Source organism: Rhea pennata, chromosome 1 (assembly GCF_028389875.1).
Source record: "Rhea pennata isolate bPtePen1 chromosome 1, bPtePen1.pri, whole genome shotgun sequence".
Taxonomy (NCBI): domain Eukaryota; kingdom Metazoa; phylum Chordata; class Aves; order Rheiformes; family Rheidae; genus Rhea; species Rhea pennata.
Genome location: NC_084663.1, coordinates 161,570,040 through 161,588,997, shown reverse-complemented (window position 1 = coordinate 161,588,997; position 18,958 = coordinate 161,570,040). Strand labels below are relative to the sequence as shown.

General features: G+C 36.1%; 1 protein-coding gene across 1 annotated transcript in view; it reads right to left on the bottom strand.

The window, feature by feature from the left end:
- ABCC4 (ATP binding cassette subfamily C member 4 (PEL blood group)) overlaps positions 1-18,958 on the bottom strand; it is a 153,854-nt gene that overhangs the window by 119,162 nt on the left and 15,734 nt on the right. The window contains exons 3-8 of the mRNA XM_062575852.1: positions 16,920-17,040; positions 16,045-16,269; positions 10,994-11,083; positions 10,367-10,530; positions 5,631-5,756; positions 2,705-2,954 (exon numbers count right to left, since the gene is read on the bottom strand). Of these exons, the coding sequence (XP_062431836.1) occupies positions 2,705-2,954; positions 5,631-5,756; positions 10,367-10,530; positions 10,994-11,083; positions 16,045-16,269; positions 16,920-17,040 (976 nt within the window). The remainder of the gene's footprint in view (positions 1-2,704; positions 2,955-5,630; positions 5,757-10,366; positions 10,531-10,993; positions 11,084-16,044; positions 16,270-16,919; positions 17,041-18,958) is intronic.

Below are 18,958 nucleotides of genomic sequence, written 5' to 3'. Positions count from 1 at the left end.
ACGAAGCCCCAACTACAAAACTTTATCATTCCAGGGTTTTGATGGACAGGACTAATTTTGTTATTGTTTTGCTTAAAGGACCTGTGAGGACACTGTAAAAAGCTGTTAGCAAGTACTGAAGTAATAGTTAGCCTCCACCAGAAGGAAAAAAAGATACAAGGCCACATAAGTTTGAGCTCTCTGGCCGAGAGAGAGTGCACCTCCTAAGTGCTGTTTTTGACAGATGAGAACAAACAGGTACATGTGTAAGAGAAAACTCAGCTTAAAAAGGTGGCAGACAGAGAAAGAAATTCCAAAGAGCTTAAATAAGTATGGAAGTGTGTGGCTTGAGAAAAGGCCTTGGAAATATGATTTTGATTTAGATGACAGCTGAAATATCATGGGAGCTATGAGCAAGGAATTGGCCTCCTGTTGTTCAATTCTTTCTGCATTTATATCACAAGACTTCATGAGGAGTTTCTGATAGTAGTAGCATTCTCACTAGGTATAAATTCTAGCTAGCCATTTGATTCAAAAAGGTGACAGCACCACCGGTGGAATATTTCAAATAAAATTAGTACAAATGAAGGAAAAAGTTACATGGCTAATTCCAAGAACTGTAAACATTGAGGGGGAAATCAACACTAGCAACAGAATTTTTGAAAGCAGTAAAATAAATTAATCCTTAAAGATTTTTAAGTTTTCTTAAAATATTCTTGCACTTTTTTTGTACTTACTAATCTCCCATGCAGGGAAAAATGAAATTGCTAGCTTTCCACAGGATGTCAAGAAGCAAACATTAGCTTGAAAGAGAGCTGCGTCCTTGAGAGAGAAACCTCTATCTTTAATATCCAAATGAAATTTATCCTCCCTTCCACAGTCTCTGCCAAAATAAGCCTCCAAAAAACAACAGCTCTTGCTGTGTTTCAGGAGGGGACCTTGAGCCTATTGCTTCATCACAAAATAGCTTCAAGAGGAGTAGACCAGATTTCAGCTGTTCAGCTAGTGTGAAGGGGAGAGGAGAGCTTAGGAAGAACAAAAAACAATAATGGTCTTTTTGTCACATGGTGGCCTATGTCTGTATGCAAGAATATGGAGAGAGTCTACTTCCCACCTGATATTCTTCTTCAGTGTTAGCTGAAACATAATATATCCTGCTTCCCTGTCTCCAGCTGAGCATATTTCAAGATCCCTGCTGAAACCTTACTTTTCTATAAAATCTATGGAAAGGCACCTTTAATACCTTTACAAAAGGTATTATATTCACTTTTGCCCAGATATACCTAGTCATCATCTTAATCAGTTTTTCCATACTTCCTACTCTCTTTCTGCAATTCAATTTCATTTCTCTACATTTCAATCACAGGTCTTTAGTCAGGCAACATCCTGTCATCCAATATTTGAATGTCTAACCTTGACACATTTTGCAATTCGGAAAATGAAGGGTAAAGGCAGATGACGCTACAGCTTCGTTAGCAGAGTTCTTTGCCTATTCTAATGAACCTTGATTTTGGAGCTGTTTTCTAATAACCATCCTTAGGAACCATAGTGACAGGGGAGTTGAAGCAGGCTTTTAGAAGCAAAATCTTGTAATATGCTGGAATACAGTGGATACACATCCTAGGATATACTGGAAATTAGGACAGGAAAAAAAATCTGAACACAGGGTATATGAGAGAATAGAAAAGAGAAGAGAGAAAAGAGAGCACAATAACTAGTATCCCAAGCAGTCTTCTCCCCTCCCACAGTTTACTTTAAGCAGTAATAATACATGTTACTGCCTACGATATAGCTGTTGCTGTGATTTTCATACTTTAACATTTTCTAACTCTATTTGCATCAACTTTTAACAAACCCTTCCTCAAAGTGCAAAGATTACCTGTTTAAAATGTAGTTTATGTGTCGGCTTAGTACAGTTAGCAAATTTATCAATAAGAAAAATGATTTATTATACTCACACATATGACATTATTACAGGAGATTTTAGCTACTTTCATCAACAAATTACAGAGACACAGCCATATGATTACATGAAAGGCACTTCTTTTATTCTGGTTCTAGACTAGATTAACCTGATTTTTCACAAAATTAAGGTCTAGAATGGTTGACATGCTTTAACTGAGTAATTCTATAGCCTGACAATTGGGGATTTTTTTAAAAAAAAAAAAGTTTTAAATTTAAAAATCCAAATTGTGTTTAAATCTTTTGCTCTTGTAGTTTACACCAAAGTGCTGGTACATAGAGCAAATATAGTTTGTGTATTTATTTTATGCAAAGCATCACACTAAACATAACAAAGCCAAACAAAATAAAGGCCCTCTGCTACAAACAGCAGTATGATTGATACTCATTCTTACTGAATTTGTAGAGTCTTCACTCCAATATTGAAAGAAGTTCAGACACTAGCTAGGGCCCAAGCTTGTCCTTCACATTTGACAAGGCAGTGGAGTATGTCCCCTATGACTTCCATCTGCTTTTTCTGTCCTCGGTATTTCCAGGCTCACAGCTCCAAAATCCAACATATCTGTGCACATTTTTCTTATCTCAAAAACGTCTGTAAGAGCTCTCCATACACACACTTTCCACCCTCATTTCATGCCATCATTTGCCCTGAACTTTATTTCTTGGTTTTCCACATAATTCACACAGCAATATGTTGGTGACGCTGAAGTATTATTAGATTAAGAGAACAAATCCATCAATCATTCAAAATCAGTAATCATACCTTGATTCGTCGTATGCTAACTACTGCCTCGGATACTCTCTCAACAGCCGCAGGGAAGAAGAGAGTTACTGTCAGTCTTACTGCACCGTACAGCGACACGGCAACAAACACCCGACTTGCAGAGATAACATTGCCAAGCAGCACATATGCCATGAAGGTCATGAACACTGTTATTTTGCTTGCCACAAAGAAAGAGGCTAAGTTCAGCCCTCGAAGGTAGGAGCTTTTCATAGCCATGGCAATCTCCTTCCTAAAAACGCAAAACATAATTATTCACATTGATCTCTTATCACAGTTGTCCTCAACAATAGGATGAGGAGACCCCATTCTCAGAATTTTACTTTTATATCCTTTCTCCTCTCTTTCTACCACCCCAACTCATATGGGAAGAAGTGTGCTCAACAGTAACTGCAAAGGAAGTACAGCATATGGTAAATAATGAAAGAGAAGAGAGAGGCCTAGAAGCTGAGGAAGGTATTTAAAGTTGTTCTTTTTTCCTGAATCTACTTAAGTATTAAAGAATTTAAAAAAAAGTACTTTTTGTACTTTTATCAAAGTAATTTTTTAATTCAAAATCTAATTTGCTTAGACCTACTTTCTGGGTTGTCTACAAGAGCAAATTGGAAAAAAAATCTGCATAAAAGCAAAGCATCCAGAAGCTCCTAACCCATCTAATATCAAAATTCAGTTGAGTTCAGTTACTAAACTCTTGCTAAGATCAGTACATCCTCCACAGTTGAAAAACTACTGCAACTTCCAACAGTGCAAAAAGTGTAACTGCCCCCCACCTTCCCCCAAAAGACAGAGTCCACCCTTGGCCCAAGTAATTTACTGTTAATTCAGCTGCTGTTCTTCAAGCTGCATCATAATATTTGCAATACTTCCTCTGATCTCATTCTAATTCCTTTCTCCTTCTACATTTGGACCCTGCTCCTGGTTCCCTTTGCTCTAGGAATTTTGGTTCATAATTAAGAAAATATTGGCCTGTGACCAATTGTTCTGCTGGCCACTACCCCATCTAAATTGTAACTGAAATACTGCAAGGACACATAAATCTCCATCAAGCAAACTTGCTGATGAGTGTGTTTTCAATTCCTGCTCCAGCTAAATTTCAGTTTCCACTTCTAAATGACTCATCAAACTAGGTCCTAGAAATGTTACTGCACCTACAGTGCATCTACAGCATGGCTGCCACTAGGGTTAATTTATTATTAAAATAATAGTTTTTCTTTATCAAGAGAGCCATAACAACTTCCTCCTCCCACATATATTCTAATTTTTATCTGCTTGAATTAATTTAGAATAAATTCTACTAAAACAATTCCTAATTTCTCTTTCCCACACTTATGGTAATTCTCAAGGAAAATCTTGATCATCTTGATTTTCCTTTCACCTGGGACTATATACTAAGAAAGAAATTCAAGTTACGATTATACCACTTGAAATTAAGTCCTCACTTATGGAGAGAAGGATGCAGGATGCACTACTGGAAAACTAGTTAAGCAACTTTCCCACTATACTTGCCAAATTGGCTGAAGTGACAGACTTTCAAGAAGTTTCAAAGACTTGTTTTTTCAGCTTAAGGGCTCACAATCTCTGATCTCGTCCAAAGTACACTGAAAGAACATTTGCAGATAATCTATTTGAACTGGGTCTAATTCAATTACTTCTACAATCCTGGATGAAACCCTTTTCCCACCCTCTAATAATCCTCAATAATCCCTCATTTTCTGTGGATAATCAGCAAGTTCTTCGTACTACTTTCTGATAAATATCAAAAAAATTACAACCTACCTATGTCTTAGCCTTAAGAATACACTACCTTACAGTATAGATTTATATCAAAGGAAATTAATATGGACAATCACAGGACAAAGAATACAGGAGTTCAGATGTCATCTTAATGATTGCCAAGTGTCACTGTGTAAATAACTGGGTAATAACGGTTGAATTTAAGACTTAACTACAGGTTTCCAATGCTGTCAGTGAAAATTAGCAGGACTCAGGATATGTTTTTGAAGAGCTTCTTTCTTTCCACCATTAAATAAGAAGCATCTAAACGTAATGAGACATTTAACCTAGAAATTTAAGGTTTAGTGATGTGGATACTCTCATTGAGGAAGCGATCAATAACAAAATTCTGGCTCCATGCAAGAGAACGAAGTTTCTAATCAATGAAGAACATTTAGCCAGAACAGAACCCTATATTTAGAAAAAGGAAAGAATTAAGTGAGTAGAGGAAAAAATTGCTCACTGAAAATAAGCAAAATGCACATTTAAGGAGTCATTAAAAGAAATGAAAGTCAGAGAAGTCACAGTAGGATGACAACCTCCTTCTCTTCGGTAAGCAATGGACGTAACATGAAAATTAAGTGATGGGAAATATACACCAGAACTCCTACAGTTGCCCTTTAACACTGAATGCTTTCACATTGTCAAGTAAAAGAATAAACAGTGCCTGAAAAACAGATTTAACAGTAAGTTTTAATCGGATCTGACAGATCTCAGTTGGCCACATAAACAACTGGATAATTTCTGAGCTGCAGCCTTTCTCTCCTCTACTTTATCCGATGTTTTGGAGAGTACTTCAAAAGGACAGAAAAGGAATTAAAATACTATCTGAGAATGCTAAATGTGTCCAAAACAAAACTTCCATGATAGGAAATATATTTTAAAAAAATTACATAAACTCTTTTAATTTACATAAAATTACATAGAAACAATAGAATTTATAAATATCAAAGGGGTGGTTCTTTTTCTGCCTCCTTAATATAAATTTTCATTCTTTCCCTTTTCCTATAGAGTTACAAAAAAGCCACATAGAGGTTCAAGTAAAATGCTCTTCAAAGCAAAAAAATAAAGTATTTATTGACTTGTAAAGATGGAAATATATATCATGTAACAAGATGTATCTTTACACAATTACCTTCTTAAACCATTCACAAGTTCTGCAAATGATTTTTCCCAAGCATACATCTTTATTATCTTCATACCGCTTATGACTTCATTCATGGTCCTAATCCTGACATCTGTAAAGGCAGCTGTCTTGCTTCTGTAATTAGCAGAAAATAAAAATTCTCAGATTCTCAAAAGAAGAGAGACTATTTATTACCATATACTCATTTTAATGATATTTTTACTTTTACTTGCAAAGAAGATTAATAGAACTGTAACTGCATTAAACGTTTTTTCTATAACAGTACCTTACAGCTGACACACAGCAGAAAGATTTAGTACGCTTGTATTCACGGTATTATGTATTCTCACGGAACTGACAGTTAATTCAGTGTTTAGAATTATTATTCAGTGTGCACAGATACATAATGTTCCTTAAACAACATATTTATGTACAAAAAAAATGAAGTTCTTCAATTAAAATATATACATCCAAATATTAAATTTAGAATTGAACAAGAATTAGGAAAGTATTTTATAAAGGTTTTGAAATGTCAAAATAACAACCTCTCTCAAAAAGTTATTTTGATGTTGTCAGAAACTGGCCTCTGTGTCTTGTTAAGGCTAACACTGTCTGAGGCAAAGATTCATAGAATCACAGAATCAGTAAGGTTGGAAGGGACCTCTGGAGATCATCTAGTCCAACCCTCCTGCTCAGCAGGGTCACCTACAGCATGGTAGACAGGGTTGCGTCCAGGTGGGCCTTGAAGATCTCCAGAGAAGGAGACTCCACAACCTCTCTGGGCAACCTGTGCCAGGGCTCCATCACTCTCACAGGGAAGAAATTCCCCCTCACGCTCAGGCAGATCTTCCTGTGCTTCAATTTCTGCCCACTGCCTTTTGCCCATTGCTCAATACTAGTGCATCAGCTATAATTTAAGAAAGTAAATCTAGGTATGTTTTTGTTTAAATAAATAAACAAATGACCTTTAATTGTTTTGTGAGAGTTCTAGTCAAAAATGTGTGTTAAGAGCTGTTAATAATCAAAGTACAAATTCCGCTTTTTTGAGTGATGGAAGACTATATTGATTTTTAGGCTTTGAAGTAGGTAATTAACATTCCTACTTTCTCAGAACAGGGATTACAAGCAGGACTAGACAGTTCCCACATTTAAGATCAGCTGTAATTCAAATCTGTGTGAATGTATACATGCACGTGTGTGTTCAAGTGTACACACACACACACACACACACCCTTTATTGAAAAAGAAAAAAGAAAAGAAATTACAATAGAAAATAAATTTCCCTATTATTTTATAAAACATTACAAGAATTTGTAATCAACACTGAATTAAAAAAAAATCTGTTTTCGTCCAACATTATATTTGCAAAGATTAGAATAAACTGGAAAGTGCATGTTTATGTGCATGTGTGCATGCGTGTAATTAAACAATCAAGTTACAATTTCATTTAGGAAAGAAGTAATGAAAGTTAGAAGAAATGTAAAACCAAAATCATGCACACTGCAACTTTAAATTCATTGCTACATACAAACAAACTTAGCATACAAAGAGTGGCCTATAGTAGGTCTTACTTTGATAAATCATACCTTTTTTTCCCCTAAATTATATAATTTTACATATAGCCAATCAATATTAGGTTTAGAAACCATATAAAAAAAATTTTCAAAAAAGCTTGCTGTGGTCAGTTAAATCTGTCCTCTAAAATTTCTCTGGTGCTCTGGAAGCAATAACCACATTCAAAGCACTTACGCAGAAAGAATTGCAGGCAACCGCCTGGCATTTTAAACTCATTCCTCAAAACTAGCTTACTGACACAGAATAAGATTTTCTTTGCTGAGTTCTTTTTTCAGAAAGAAACAGCAGAAAAAAAAGAAGTTCTCAAAGAATCTGAGAGCTCCTCCTCTTTCCCATATACATGCGCTGCCACTGCAACAGATAAGATTTAGAATATGATGTTCATGTCTCTAAGGTAAATAATAATTCAATAATTCCCACCTGCAATCTTTTAAAACAATCACCTTTCACATCTAACTTACATAGTTGATCTCCAGATAATAGTAGGTAGAAGGGAATTAAAAAAAAAAAAGACAATTCTCAAAAAGTATCATTTCAGTAGGAAAATTTAAAAAATCAATTTATCACAGCAAAATAACCACCCTCTTACAAACTGCTTTAAAACATTCAAGGGTGTGGGGTTTTTTTTTAGTTACACTCATCTACATTGCAAGATCTTATTTTGTACATATATACCAGAAGCCACTGGACCATCAGATAGCCACTGAGCCATCTCAGTGGTTATACAGTGGTGTGAAGTATGCAGGCTTCAAACACACTGATACCAATTTGCAGCAGTGGTAGATGTTCCCCCAGTTTTAAAAAGAGTAAGCGCTTATCAGGAAAATTGGGATGCCCATGGGCACAGACCATGCTGAAGTGCACAACAGTGAAGGACCTGGAAGTTTCTTTAATAATCTTTCAAATATCCAAGAAGTCCTCTCTATAATAGTAATAATCGTTTTATAAGTCGTCAAATTCCCTTATGGTTTCGTAAGTCATATTCAGTGGGTTCTGATCATATTTAACCCAACAGTTCATCATAAAGCTTCTTTTTCTTTTAAAAAGACCTAACTTACAGATTAGAAAATTCTTTAAATGAGAATATTACAGTCGTATGGCAAAGCACTGAAAGGGCCAAGCTCTTATGAATATGTATATAACATGGTCTTCAGTTTGATAATTAAACTATTTCTAAAATATGTCATATATATCACATATATCTTGTACAACTTCCCATACTTGGGCAGATAAAAGCAATACCCAGTAATATGGTGTATACTATTCCATGTAAATATTGAATCCATTTCTGCAAGCTCCTACAGCACTGAAGCTAATGGAAGTGTCTGCATCATAAACCGATGTGCAAATATGCGCTTACAACATTGGGCCACAAGTACAATGCTGCGTAATAGCACAAATTAGCTGCCACACTGGGCAGGCCTAGATTTTAGCAAAAGCTTTAATCTGTAACCTACTTCTTCATAGGCCGATCTCCTTAAACCTGTGCAAGATTCCCAGCAACTGCTGTGTGAACACAAACATCATTACAAGGCTGGAATCTATTTCGATTTTTCCTTTAGCTCTTTCTATTCACTGGGCTACAAATACAAAGGTCTGTGCACACATATGCAAAAGTTCTTCTCGTTAAAAGATTCTTTCCCTTGCACTGCATCTGAATTAGTGGCTGTTAACGGCTCAAGGAGAAAAAGAGAGTATTATAAGGCCACTGTCAAATTTTTTAAGTACATGATTTCCAAGAGATTTTTCTCACTCTGCTGATAGTAGTCCCTTATTCTCTTTGTATTTCAAGTTTCTTATCTGTAAAATGGGAACCACTTTGAACTTATCTGAAATGGGAACCACGGATAAAGCACTATTTAAGTCCTAAGTATCATAACTGTTACTATTAAAACATCAACAAAACAACAGTGATACAGCTTATTATATATGCATACATTTTACATAGGCAGTAAAAATGAGTATGTACGAAAATAACGAAGCGTTCTAAAAACAGGTACTATCATACTAAGAATTTGGCAGAGAACACTGAATGACTAATTATTTAAGAAATACTACATGAACACAATAGCTGACTATCTGATTATCACAGTGGTTACCAACAGAAGTCTGTGAGCTGTTCTGACTTTGTAATTCTCAGATCTCTTTTCATACCTAAGCAGGCAACAGCAATGCCAGTCTCAATACCTCTGGAAAACCTGTCTTAAAATAAAACTTGACAGAAAAAGTAACTCACTAAAAAGAACTTTTCCTATCCAAACAACTAGAAGGATATGTTCTGTTCACCCTGAATAGAAAAATGCAACGAAGATGAAAAACACTACTAGGTATACAAGTACATAGTAAAGGAACTTTAATAACAAAAAAAAATTTATTAAGATGGAAGAGTCATTTATAAATTCTTGATATAATTAAAACATGATTAATTATACAAGAAAAAGCAAGTTAGGGAGTCATAATGCTGTAGTTAATATTGTCATTTGAAATACATGATTTTTCAGGAGGAAATTAGAGAAGAACAAATTAGATTTGTTTCATAATGCAAAACTACTGTAGATTCATTTTATATATAGACAACCTAGAATCTCAGAGTTAGAAACCTTAGAAAGGTGGTTAAAAACCATCAAAACCACCATTGAAATTTTGTTTTTCCTTTCTCCCTCAATTCTTTCCTTTTTTTCCCTCTCTTTGTCCAGCAGGAGAGGTAGTAAGATCTCTGAAGACCAGCTTTCTGCCAAAACTTCTGTAACATCCCGATAAATTAAACTTATGACGGGACTGGTAGTATTGCCTTTGCAGTAACCTATCCCTATGTATCAACACAGGAAGGCAAAGTTCAAAGACTTGTAAAATTCTGTTCCTAAATCTACGGCAAAGCAGTTACAGAAATAGCCCAACCCTTCAAGGTACAGGACTGCCAACAGGCATCAGAGATTTTCAGCACCTCTTGAAGAAAAACCACTGACTCAAGTCCCTAAGTAGGAATTCAGAAATATGACATTAGTGATTACAAAAGACACTGGCAAAAACAAAAGACAGAGCTAAAAACCTCACCACACAGAAGTCAATCCCAGAGCAGTACTCTGACTCCATCCTGGCCTCAGCCAATCCAGGACATCCATTTTCATACCCAGGACAGCACACCTACAACCCAGCACATGCAGCCTTACCTTAGTGAAGAAAAAAGCCTCCCAATGCAGGTCTGTATAGGAAGGAGAATAATGAGAACTGCCATTCCTGCAAGGCACGATGGACCTATTTCCATCCAGAGAAGCACTGTCACTGCTACAGCTTGAATTGGTCCAGCCCACAAGAAGTGCAAGAAAATCGTTACCTGGACAAATGGTTAAGGAACAAAAATTAGCTTTCAGCCTTAGCTAAAAATAAAACTATAAAAAATGCAAAGTTGAAAAAGCACTTCTGCCTGTGGCAAGTACTGAGACATTCAGTCAGAAGATTCAGGGAGAATGTGCACCAGATTCAGATCCCTAAATTTAGGGAGTTAAATGGAAGTGCCGACGCTTCAGAAAACCAAATTATCACATTCATTTTGGCCTTTCTACATGCACTGATATATCTCTGAGATCACAAGAACAGCAGGAAAATATTTAAGAGAGAAAAAAAATTATGTTTTCTTCCCGTATTTCAAGTATTTCTATTCCTATGATGTTTGAGAAACAACTAGGAAGAATATTCACAAAAAACACTTATTACCAGTTGTGAATAGAATACTCATAAACAAACTCCATAACCTTTTCAACTTTAGCCCCTTCAGCAAGATCTGTAACACTTCTTACCTGATCAAATTTGTTCACATCATTTGAGAGGAGATTTACTATTTGACCAGTGGTAGTTTTTGCCATAGCTATATTACTGAGACGAAGTGCCTAAAAAGGGAAAATAGTCTCAGATCATCACAAATTCTATAGCACATTGCACCTATGCTTAGAAGATTCAATTCACAAATATTATATTGGAACATAAGCTGAAGGCACATTACAGCTTTTGCCTGAGAATATCTGGGCTATAGTTCAAGAACCTTAGGTAATATATTGGTTGGGTTAATATTCTGAAGAAAATCCTGAAGATAAACATACAAAAAAAGTCTATGGAAGGACTACGGGGGGAAAAATGTGCCATAAAAAGCACTATCTTTACTTTCCCAGAAGTGATTAAAAATGGGAAAATATCAATGCTGCAAGTTATTAAAACGGAGTAAAACATCTTGTAACCTTCCCTTTGCTCTCTCTCTCCCTCCCTCCTATTATGAGTATATGTGCAGCATTAGAACAGAAAACTCTATCTTGGGGCTAAATGAAAGTCAGCACAAGGTTTTACTAATCAAAAGAATTATTTTTTGAATGAAATCCATCACCGAAGACAATAAACTAAGCTATAATTTACATTACATATTCTTAGTAACACTGTGAACTGTGCCTTCTGCCTTTGTAGATCAGAGTTAATTTCCCTTTATAAATTAATATAAAATTTCCTTTGTTAAAAGGTCTGAAAAATCATAGATTTCTGGATTATATCAAAGATGTTTAGCATGTATTATGAAAAGCAGTAACAGTGAATATAAAACATTTTAGAGGTTAATAAATAAGTTAATCAGTATAAAATAGTATTTGATTATAAAAGTATCACACAAAACAGATCTGCAAATACGCAGTCTGAACATTACTGCAGAGATTCAAACCAAAATAACTCAAAGGTGCAAAATTCTATAGCCTGCTGGAAAAAAAACACAGTTTTGTAGTAAAAGTAAAACAATACACATATTGTTCTACATGTTTTCCTGTAACCAGAATAGTTAATTTCTCAAAAACACTTCACCTTTCCAGGTGACATACATTTACTTTGCCCTTTCCAAATAATTAGTCATTATTAGGATTCCTTTTTGATCAATAACCTAATCTGAAGAACACTGCTTGCTCCAAAGATACTTTCCTGGTATTTCAAATCAGGTGTAAGAATATCAGACACCAAAGAGCTTCTCAAAACATCATTTCAAACCAAGTATCTTACCTGCTTGCATCTCTTTGTTAGGTTATGGGGGTAAAGCAGACTCCCCACCCTAACTTCACTAAAACCAACTGGCAGCAAAACTCAAAACCCTACAAAGCAACTCCCCTGATATTCCAATAATAAGACTAGAAAATAGGATATATGAGAGGCAAGATTTAATTATTTGAGAAAACTATTACTACATAGTCAGTCTTAAGCCATTTGCCTCCCATCTGTCCAAAACCTCCAGAGCTAACCTGCTCATCTGTAATGCAGTCCCAGTACAACCACCTTTCGATCATGTTTAATCCACAGCAAAGTTGATAAGCTGCTAGAAAAGCTGTTGGATATCTATACACCATAGTAATAGGAGTTCAAGCATCAAGTATTTGGGAATGTTGTCCTCAGGGCATCTTTACAGCACCTACTGCTATTTACACTGTTAAGACTCAGACACGTATGCTTTTTGCGGCGTACCTGAGGCTAACCAAAACACTGCACTTAGCTCAGCGTCGATGGCTCTTCTCAGACGCACCACCTGAGCTGCTTTTCCTATCTCTTCCTAGCGCATTTCAGGCACCCTTAGTATAAGCAGCTTCAAAATTAGCCCAGCTCCTTGTGACCAGGACAGGCTAAGGAGGAAGCACATAAGTAGCTGAGCCAAAAGGAGGAGGCCTGTCTGTGACGTCTGGTCTTCCCAGAAAAGAGACAGCTAGTGCCAGAGGCAGCAACAACACTGTTTGAGTCTGTTCTTCTCTTCCCCCTCTGCTCCAAAATTACTTTTGAGATCATTAAAGGAAAAGAAAAAAATAAAAGGTAGATGAACTTCACATTTTCCTGGCTGAATGGACCTGTCTAGACAGAATGAAATGGCAAGCCTGAATACAAAGGAATAGTTTCACTTACATAACCAATTTCTACCAAAATCCCTGTTTTGCTCCTTTACCTGCCCTCTGTGTCTTTAAAAATAGCTTTGACCATAACACTTCTAAATTCATTTTGATGGTAAGAAAGACTAAAGCTACATATTTTTAGAAAGTTACACACCTTTTTAAAAAGGAACTACAATTTGAATTGGCATTTTATTTTACATTTGCCAATTACCTGTTTTCAGCACAAGAAGCTGCTCAGTATTTCTATATATATGTATTCCATGCATATGTGTTTCCCAGCAAGCACCCTTCTTCAAAGAAAATAGGTTTTACTTACATGAATTAATGACAGCAGTTTGCACTCCTTATGCCTGTTTAGAATTCATTCTTTTTTCCAGATGTAATTGTATTGATCCTATTTCCACTTTTAAATGATTCTTTGCTTTCTGTATTCCAACTCATTTTAATTTTTCCCTGCCCCAAACTGTTAATTTGAAAGCAGAGAAAAAACAGAGAACTGACCATAGACTGTTCCAGTCAAATACCTGCTGTTATCTTTGAATAATTGTCTGTTTCCTGTCTCAACTACCAGCTTAAATTGCCCTACTGCCAATTTTAAACCTCAAAAAACATATAAAACTGAAGTCTTTAAAAAATAAATACTCCACCTTTCCTCAGTAGTCTTTGGTTTTAAAACATAAGATTGAAAGTTAAAAGAGTCTATTTCATCTTTGTTACAAACTTCCTACCTACATCACTAATACGTCCTACTGATCGTGAAACATCTTAGAGTTTGAATACGGGCTTTTTGCAAATAAAGCAGTTTTTAACTTTCCAAGAAAAGTGGTAGAAAACTTAGGAATTACTAGCATTTGAAATTTTGCATTAAGTATGTCTTCCCATTCACCCTTGAAAATCTTAGTTTCTATTTACTACACGAATTAATGAACACTGCAAAAGTGCTGGTAAATTAGCATCCATATTCTTTAAAAAGCATAGATGAGGATAAAGGGAAAGTATGACCTATCTATAAACCTTGAATAATGAAGACAACTGATTAATGAGGTTTATCAATGTTCTGTCGTAACTGCAGCCTTCACCCTCAGGAGTAAACATTTATGAGATGAGGGAAGATTACTTTTCCATTTAATCACATCTCTAGAAATAAGGGTACACACCATGAACATTTCTTTTCCAAGCTTCTAGGCTCCTAAGCCAATATCAACAATGTAACAAACAACTTTGCTATATACATATTTCATGAATTTCAAAGTGTGTTATGATAATCAGTATAGTAAATTAATACCTTAGAGATATGTTTATGTACAAGAAAGCAGTGCACTATGTTAGAGCCGAGTTCCCAGAGGATAATTTCCAAGGTATCAGAAGAGGGAGGAGAATAAGTAAGTGCATGAAAAACAATCAGCATTACAAAGCAGTCACTTTTACTGCCCTCACTTTGGGCTTTTGCCTCAAACCTCACAGGACCTATACAGGTAGCATAAATGTTTGCATTAAGTGAATGGTACCCATATTTAATAGTTAAAATAATATGGATTTGTTTATATACTAAATAAACTTCACATTTCTGAAGTAAACATTGGCAGGTCACCTTGCCAATAGTATCAAAAAGAAGGCATCTTCCCTTCCAGTGCCCCCACCAGCATTCCTGCCTGTAAGTGGAGAGAGGCTTGGTAGTATGGATGTTACCAACAACTTCAGAAGAGGAGAACAGACACTTAGGACTGGGTTGCTTCCTCCCAAGAGCACATAGATATTACCATTTTATCCTGCATGTTGTTCGCCTGTTTCTCTTACAGTACTATTTATAGCTTCTCCTGTCCCACTTGGCATCTGACAGTAGCCGAGGGTAGCTGTACCTTGATCAGGACGTGCATACAACAAAAAGAAAGATGCCACAGCTTTCCAAACGTACTTTCTTTCTCAAGTTACTGGGTCCACTCTAGGACTACAGTGCTCTCACAATTAAACCAATAATTTAGACTAAAAAACTGCTGGCTCTATACTATCTCTAGGATTCAGCTTACTCATGAATTGTCTCTGCTTTACCCTTTCTTCTTTCTTTCACTCCCTCCCAATTAAGAGAAATAAAAGATACTACGGGGACCTGCCTGTGAAGATGCCAAGCATCCCTTCCAGCCTAGAGGGGGTAGCAGCAATACTCTGGGTCTCACTGAACTACAGAGGTAATTCCTCCAGTTTTCACTTACTGCCTTACAGATTATCAATTTCTGGAGTCCTCTCCTAACATTGACTAGCATGTTTTTATGACTTTTAATCTAAACAAGGCTTACACACTGTCACAGAAATAGCAAGTACCCTCTGAAAATCTACTAATCTGACATACCAAAAAGAAGGGGGATCCCTTCTGAAGTAGGCAATTCATTACCTCTACAGCACCGCTGGAAAAAAAAAGCATAAATAAATCACAGCATGGGGAAAAAAAAGACAGTGCAGCAATTGGCTAAAGGAGATAGTGACAGCCAAGTATGATGTCCTCCCTAGCTAGAAACTGGGAGGCCAGGTAACTACCAGCTCAAAATGGACAGAACCTAGCATTGGGTCCTCTGCCATCCTCCTGCTGTATGTTGACCACTTCTTACTATTCCAGCAAATATCCCCTCTGCCAGCAATGGGAAGGCTTCTCTCCCACAGCACAAGCAGATGAAAGTCTGCAGCTTTCACTTTAAAGAGCTTTAGGGCTCTTTAATCCGTCACCTTCACTCAAAGGACTGAAGTCGTCACTCAGACACCACTTTACTAAAGACAGCATAAAATGCACACAGATGCATTCAAATACTGATGTTTATTAGCATGCATTACATTTCTGCAAATCAATGACTGCCATAAAATTGCAAGAGTACATATAACAAATAGCCATATTCTAACCTTATATAGAAAGAAATAGCTATCAAACAACAAATACAACTGTAAACATGTTTCCTTACCTTCCGATAAATCATATGACACATAGCTACCCTCAGCTTCATGCCAGCCCGCTGTACATGATAGAAGTATAAGTGGTGCATTATAGCTAGAATAAGTGTGCACACAGACAGAGCAGCTGCGTAGCCATATGCAAAATTCAAAGCTACCTCATCAGAGGAATCATAGTTTTCAAAATAATTAATAATTTTTCCCAAAAATATTGGCTGAATTATTTTGAGGGTTTCCTAAAGGAAAAAGAAAGAAAAAGAATTATGAACAATTTTGTATCATACTATGCTACCCATATTTGTGCCCAGGCAAATATTTACTGTTGCAAGTCACATCCCATGTTATTTTGTTTTTATCATGCTCTAAAATGCCACGCTTTTATTAACATCAAAAGAAATATATCCCATATTAAAATTTAGCTGATTTTTTGAAAAGGTACTGTCTCATTTTACTGATAAAAATTTGATGTTATAAAAACAAGTTACATGAATACGTATTGTGCTTCCATTTTTCAAGATAGCATAGTGTGACACTGCACATAGCGAAAATCTTTTTTCTGTGGGACATCCCATTCAGATGCATACAGTGCAGTAAGACCTACAAAGCAAGTCAAATGGCTTATATCATCTCAGCAACAGTGCACTGAAATTAGATCTCAGTTCCACATCCATAACTCCAGTTATGAGACTCACTGAAAAAATACCTGACTTGGTTTTTCAAACTCTAAGGGAATGTAGCTCTGTTTTACTTTTCTGAGAGAGTTTAGGAACACCACAATTCTCTGAATGACCCAGCATGAAGTCACCAGTATGCACCATGCAAGCCAGGAGGCCAAATTTCACGTTGCTATTGGCTAGGAAGTGTGTCGTATCATATTTTACACTACCTCAATCATTGTGAAAATTCCAAGAACTAAATAGGATTTCCAATAACAGAGTATGATTGCTTTTGTTAAATGTGGTGTTCTTCCATCTTTTTTTGCTTTTTGCACCTCTTTATCCCAGTACCTGAAAAATAAAAGGCAAATATGCTGGAGGACAAATATAAAACCACAAGGCAATCAGCTAGAATAAAACAAAATAAATAAATAAAAAAGATTCAGATCTGCAGTAGGATTGCCATGATCACCTCTGTAAATCACTTTTCATTAAGATACTAACATGACAATAAAAAGTCATTTTTCTCATTTACAAAAATGTATTTAACATTACAGGCCTATTTGTCCTCCTGCAATCACAAACACAGGGAGACAGCAAAAATATTTGCTTGACCACTGTTAACTGCTATCGCGTTTGATGCATTCACATATGATGAAGCCATTCTTTCTTTTTTTCCTCCCAGTTCTGACAACCAGCAAGCTTAGTTAAGAGCCAATTACCATGCAAACTCCTAACTATGGAGTAAACTGAAGCAACACGGAGCGCCTTTATCTTTCTATAAGCTCTGCACTTCCCCAGAAAGGTTGTTTTGCATGATTCCTTTCTTGTTTCTGTCATGTGCTTCGATGAAGAGGAGCAGATATGGCACAAGACCAAAAGGAACTGTCTATAGCAGTGTAGTCACTTAACACTCCCACATTTCTACAAAAATAAGGATTACAACAGCAGAGTGGCAAAGATCTTTGTGTTACCGCGTGCCTGCCCACAAGTAGGACACAATCTGTTCTCATTAAAATCAAAGACAGTAATAACAAACATGCGTTTGTTCTGTTAAACATGAACAAAAAAGCTCAGGACTTAAGCAAAGTTCTTAAAGCACACTGTTGACAGACAGGATGCTCTCCCTTGTTTCTGGATGCTAAATACTGTGACCTCCGAGCTTGCTAATTTGAGGGCTGAAATTAATCTAAGATATGAAAGCTAAGTTTATTATTTTGCAGCAAGGCACGAAAGTTTGAAGCATGTCGTATCGACAGAAGAACAAAACTTTTTAATTTTTTACCTTCCTTTATGCTACAGGGATTATATAGTTATTGCCTAAACGCTTCAAAATCAGAATTAAAACTGCCTAGACTCTGTGGGATTTGTTGGCCTATGAGAAAAGGCTACTTATTTAGGTGGCTACTTATGAATTGTATTGTTTGCTTCTTGGACAACGCACTAAAGAGTTAAAAAAAAAAACATTCTTTTTTTTTGGTGCTGCTTCCTGAACTCATGGAAAGTGTGTGCTTTTACTGTAAGCCATTGGAAAGAGTTCATCTTCGTCTACAGCAAACCCTCTGAACTGCTTCAAGGCATGTCAGTGGAATGTGACAACGATCTCCAGCTAAAAAGATATTAAAGGCTGTATTCCCAGGAGTTTATCACAATCACTCTTTGTCCATTTAACTCAGTCAGAGCAGAAATATGAAAGAATTGGTCATAACCTTTACTTTTTGGATGCTTCTTACTTATTGAGAAGTCTCTCCTCCCAGCCAAATTATGAGAAAAGTTCATCTGCTGTACATTTTCAGTATATTTGCAAGAAATAGCAAGGCCAAGCTACCTCTTTCTTACTTTAAAGGCCACCTTTCTAGGAAAGGACCCTAATTATACTAAAAAACAATACTTCGAAGATAAAAATAATCTCTCTCTAATGCAAGGTTCAAGATAATTTACCTAAATGGTTATTTTCAGAAGATATTTCACAAATAAAAGAGACAGAGAGATCCTCTTGAGTTCATAATCACATGAAATGGAAAATAGTCTAAGAAAGTATATTTACAGCAAAATAAGAACTCCTCCAAAAGCAAACTTTTAGATGCCCAAGGCATTTTACCAAAAAGTGGTATATTTTACATACATACATACACACATAAAAGGTACGCATCTGTCACTTCTAATTCAGTTTGTCTCCAAAACAAAAGGCATTAATCTTTTTCCTCACTTCTATACAGAGAAAAGTTTCAACAGCTACTGTACCACAGATCAGAACAGTCCCATTAAT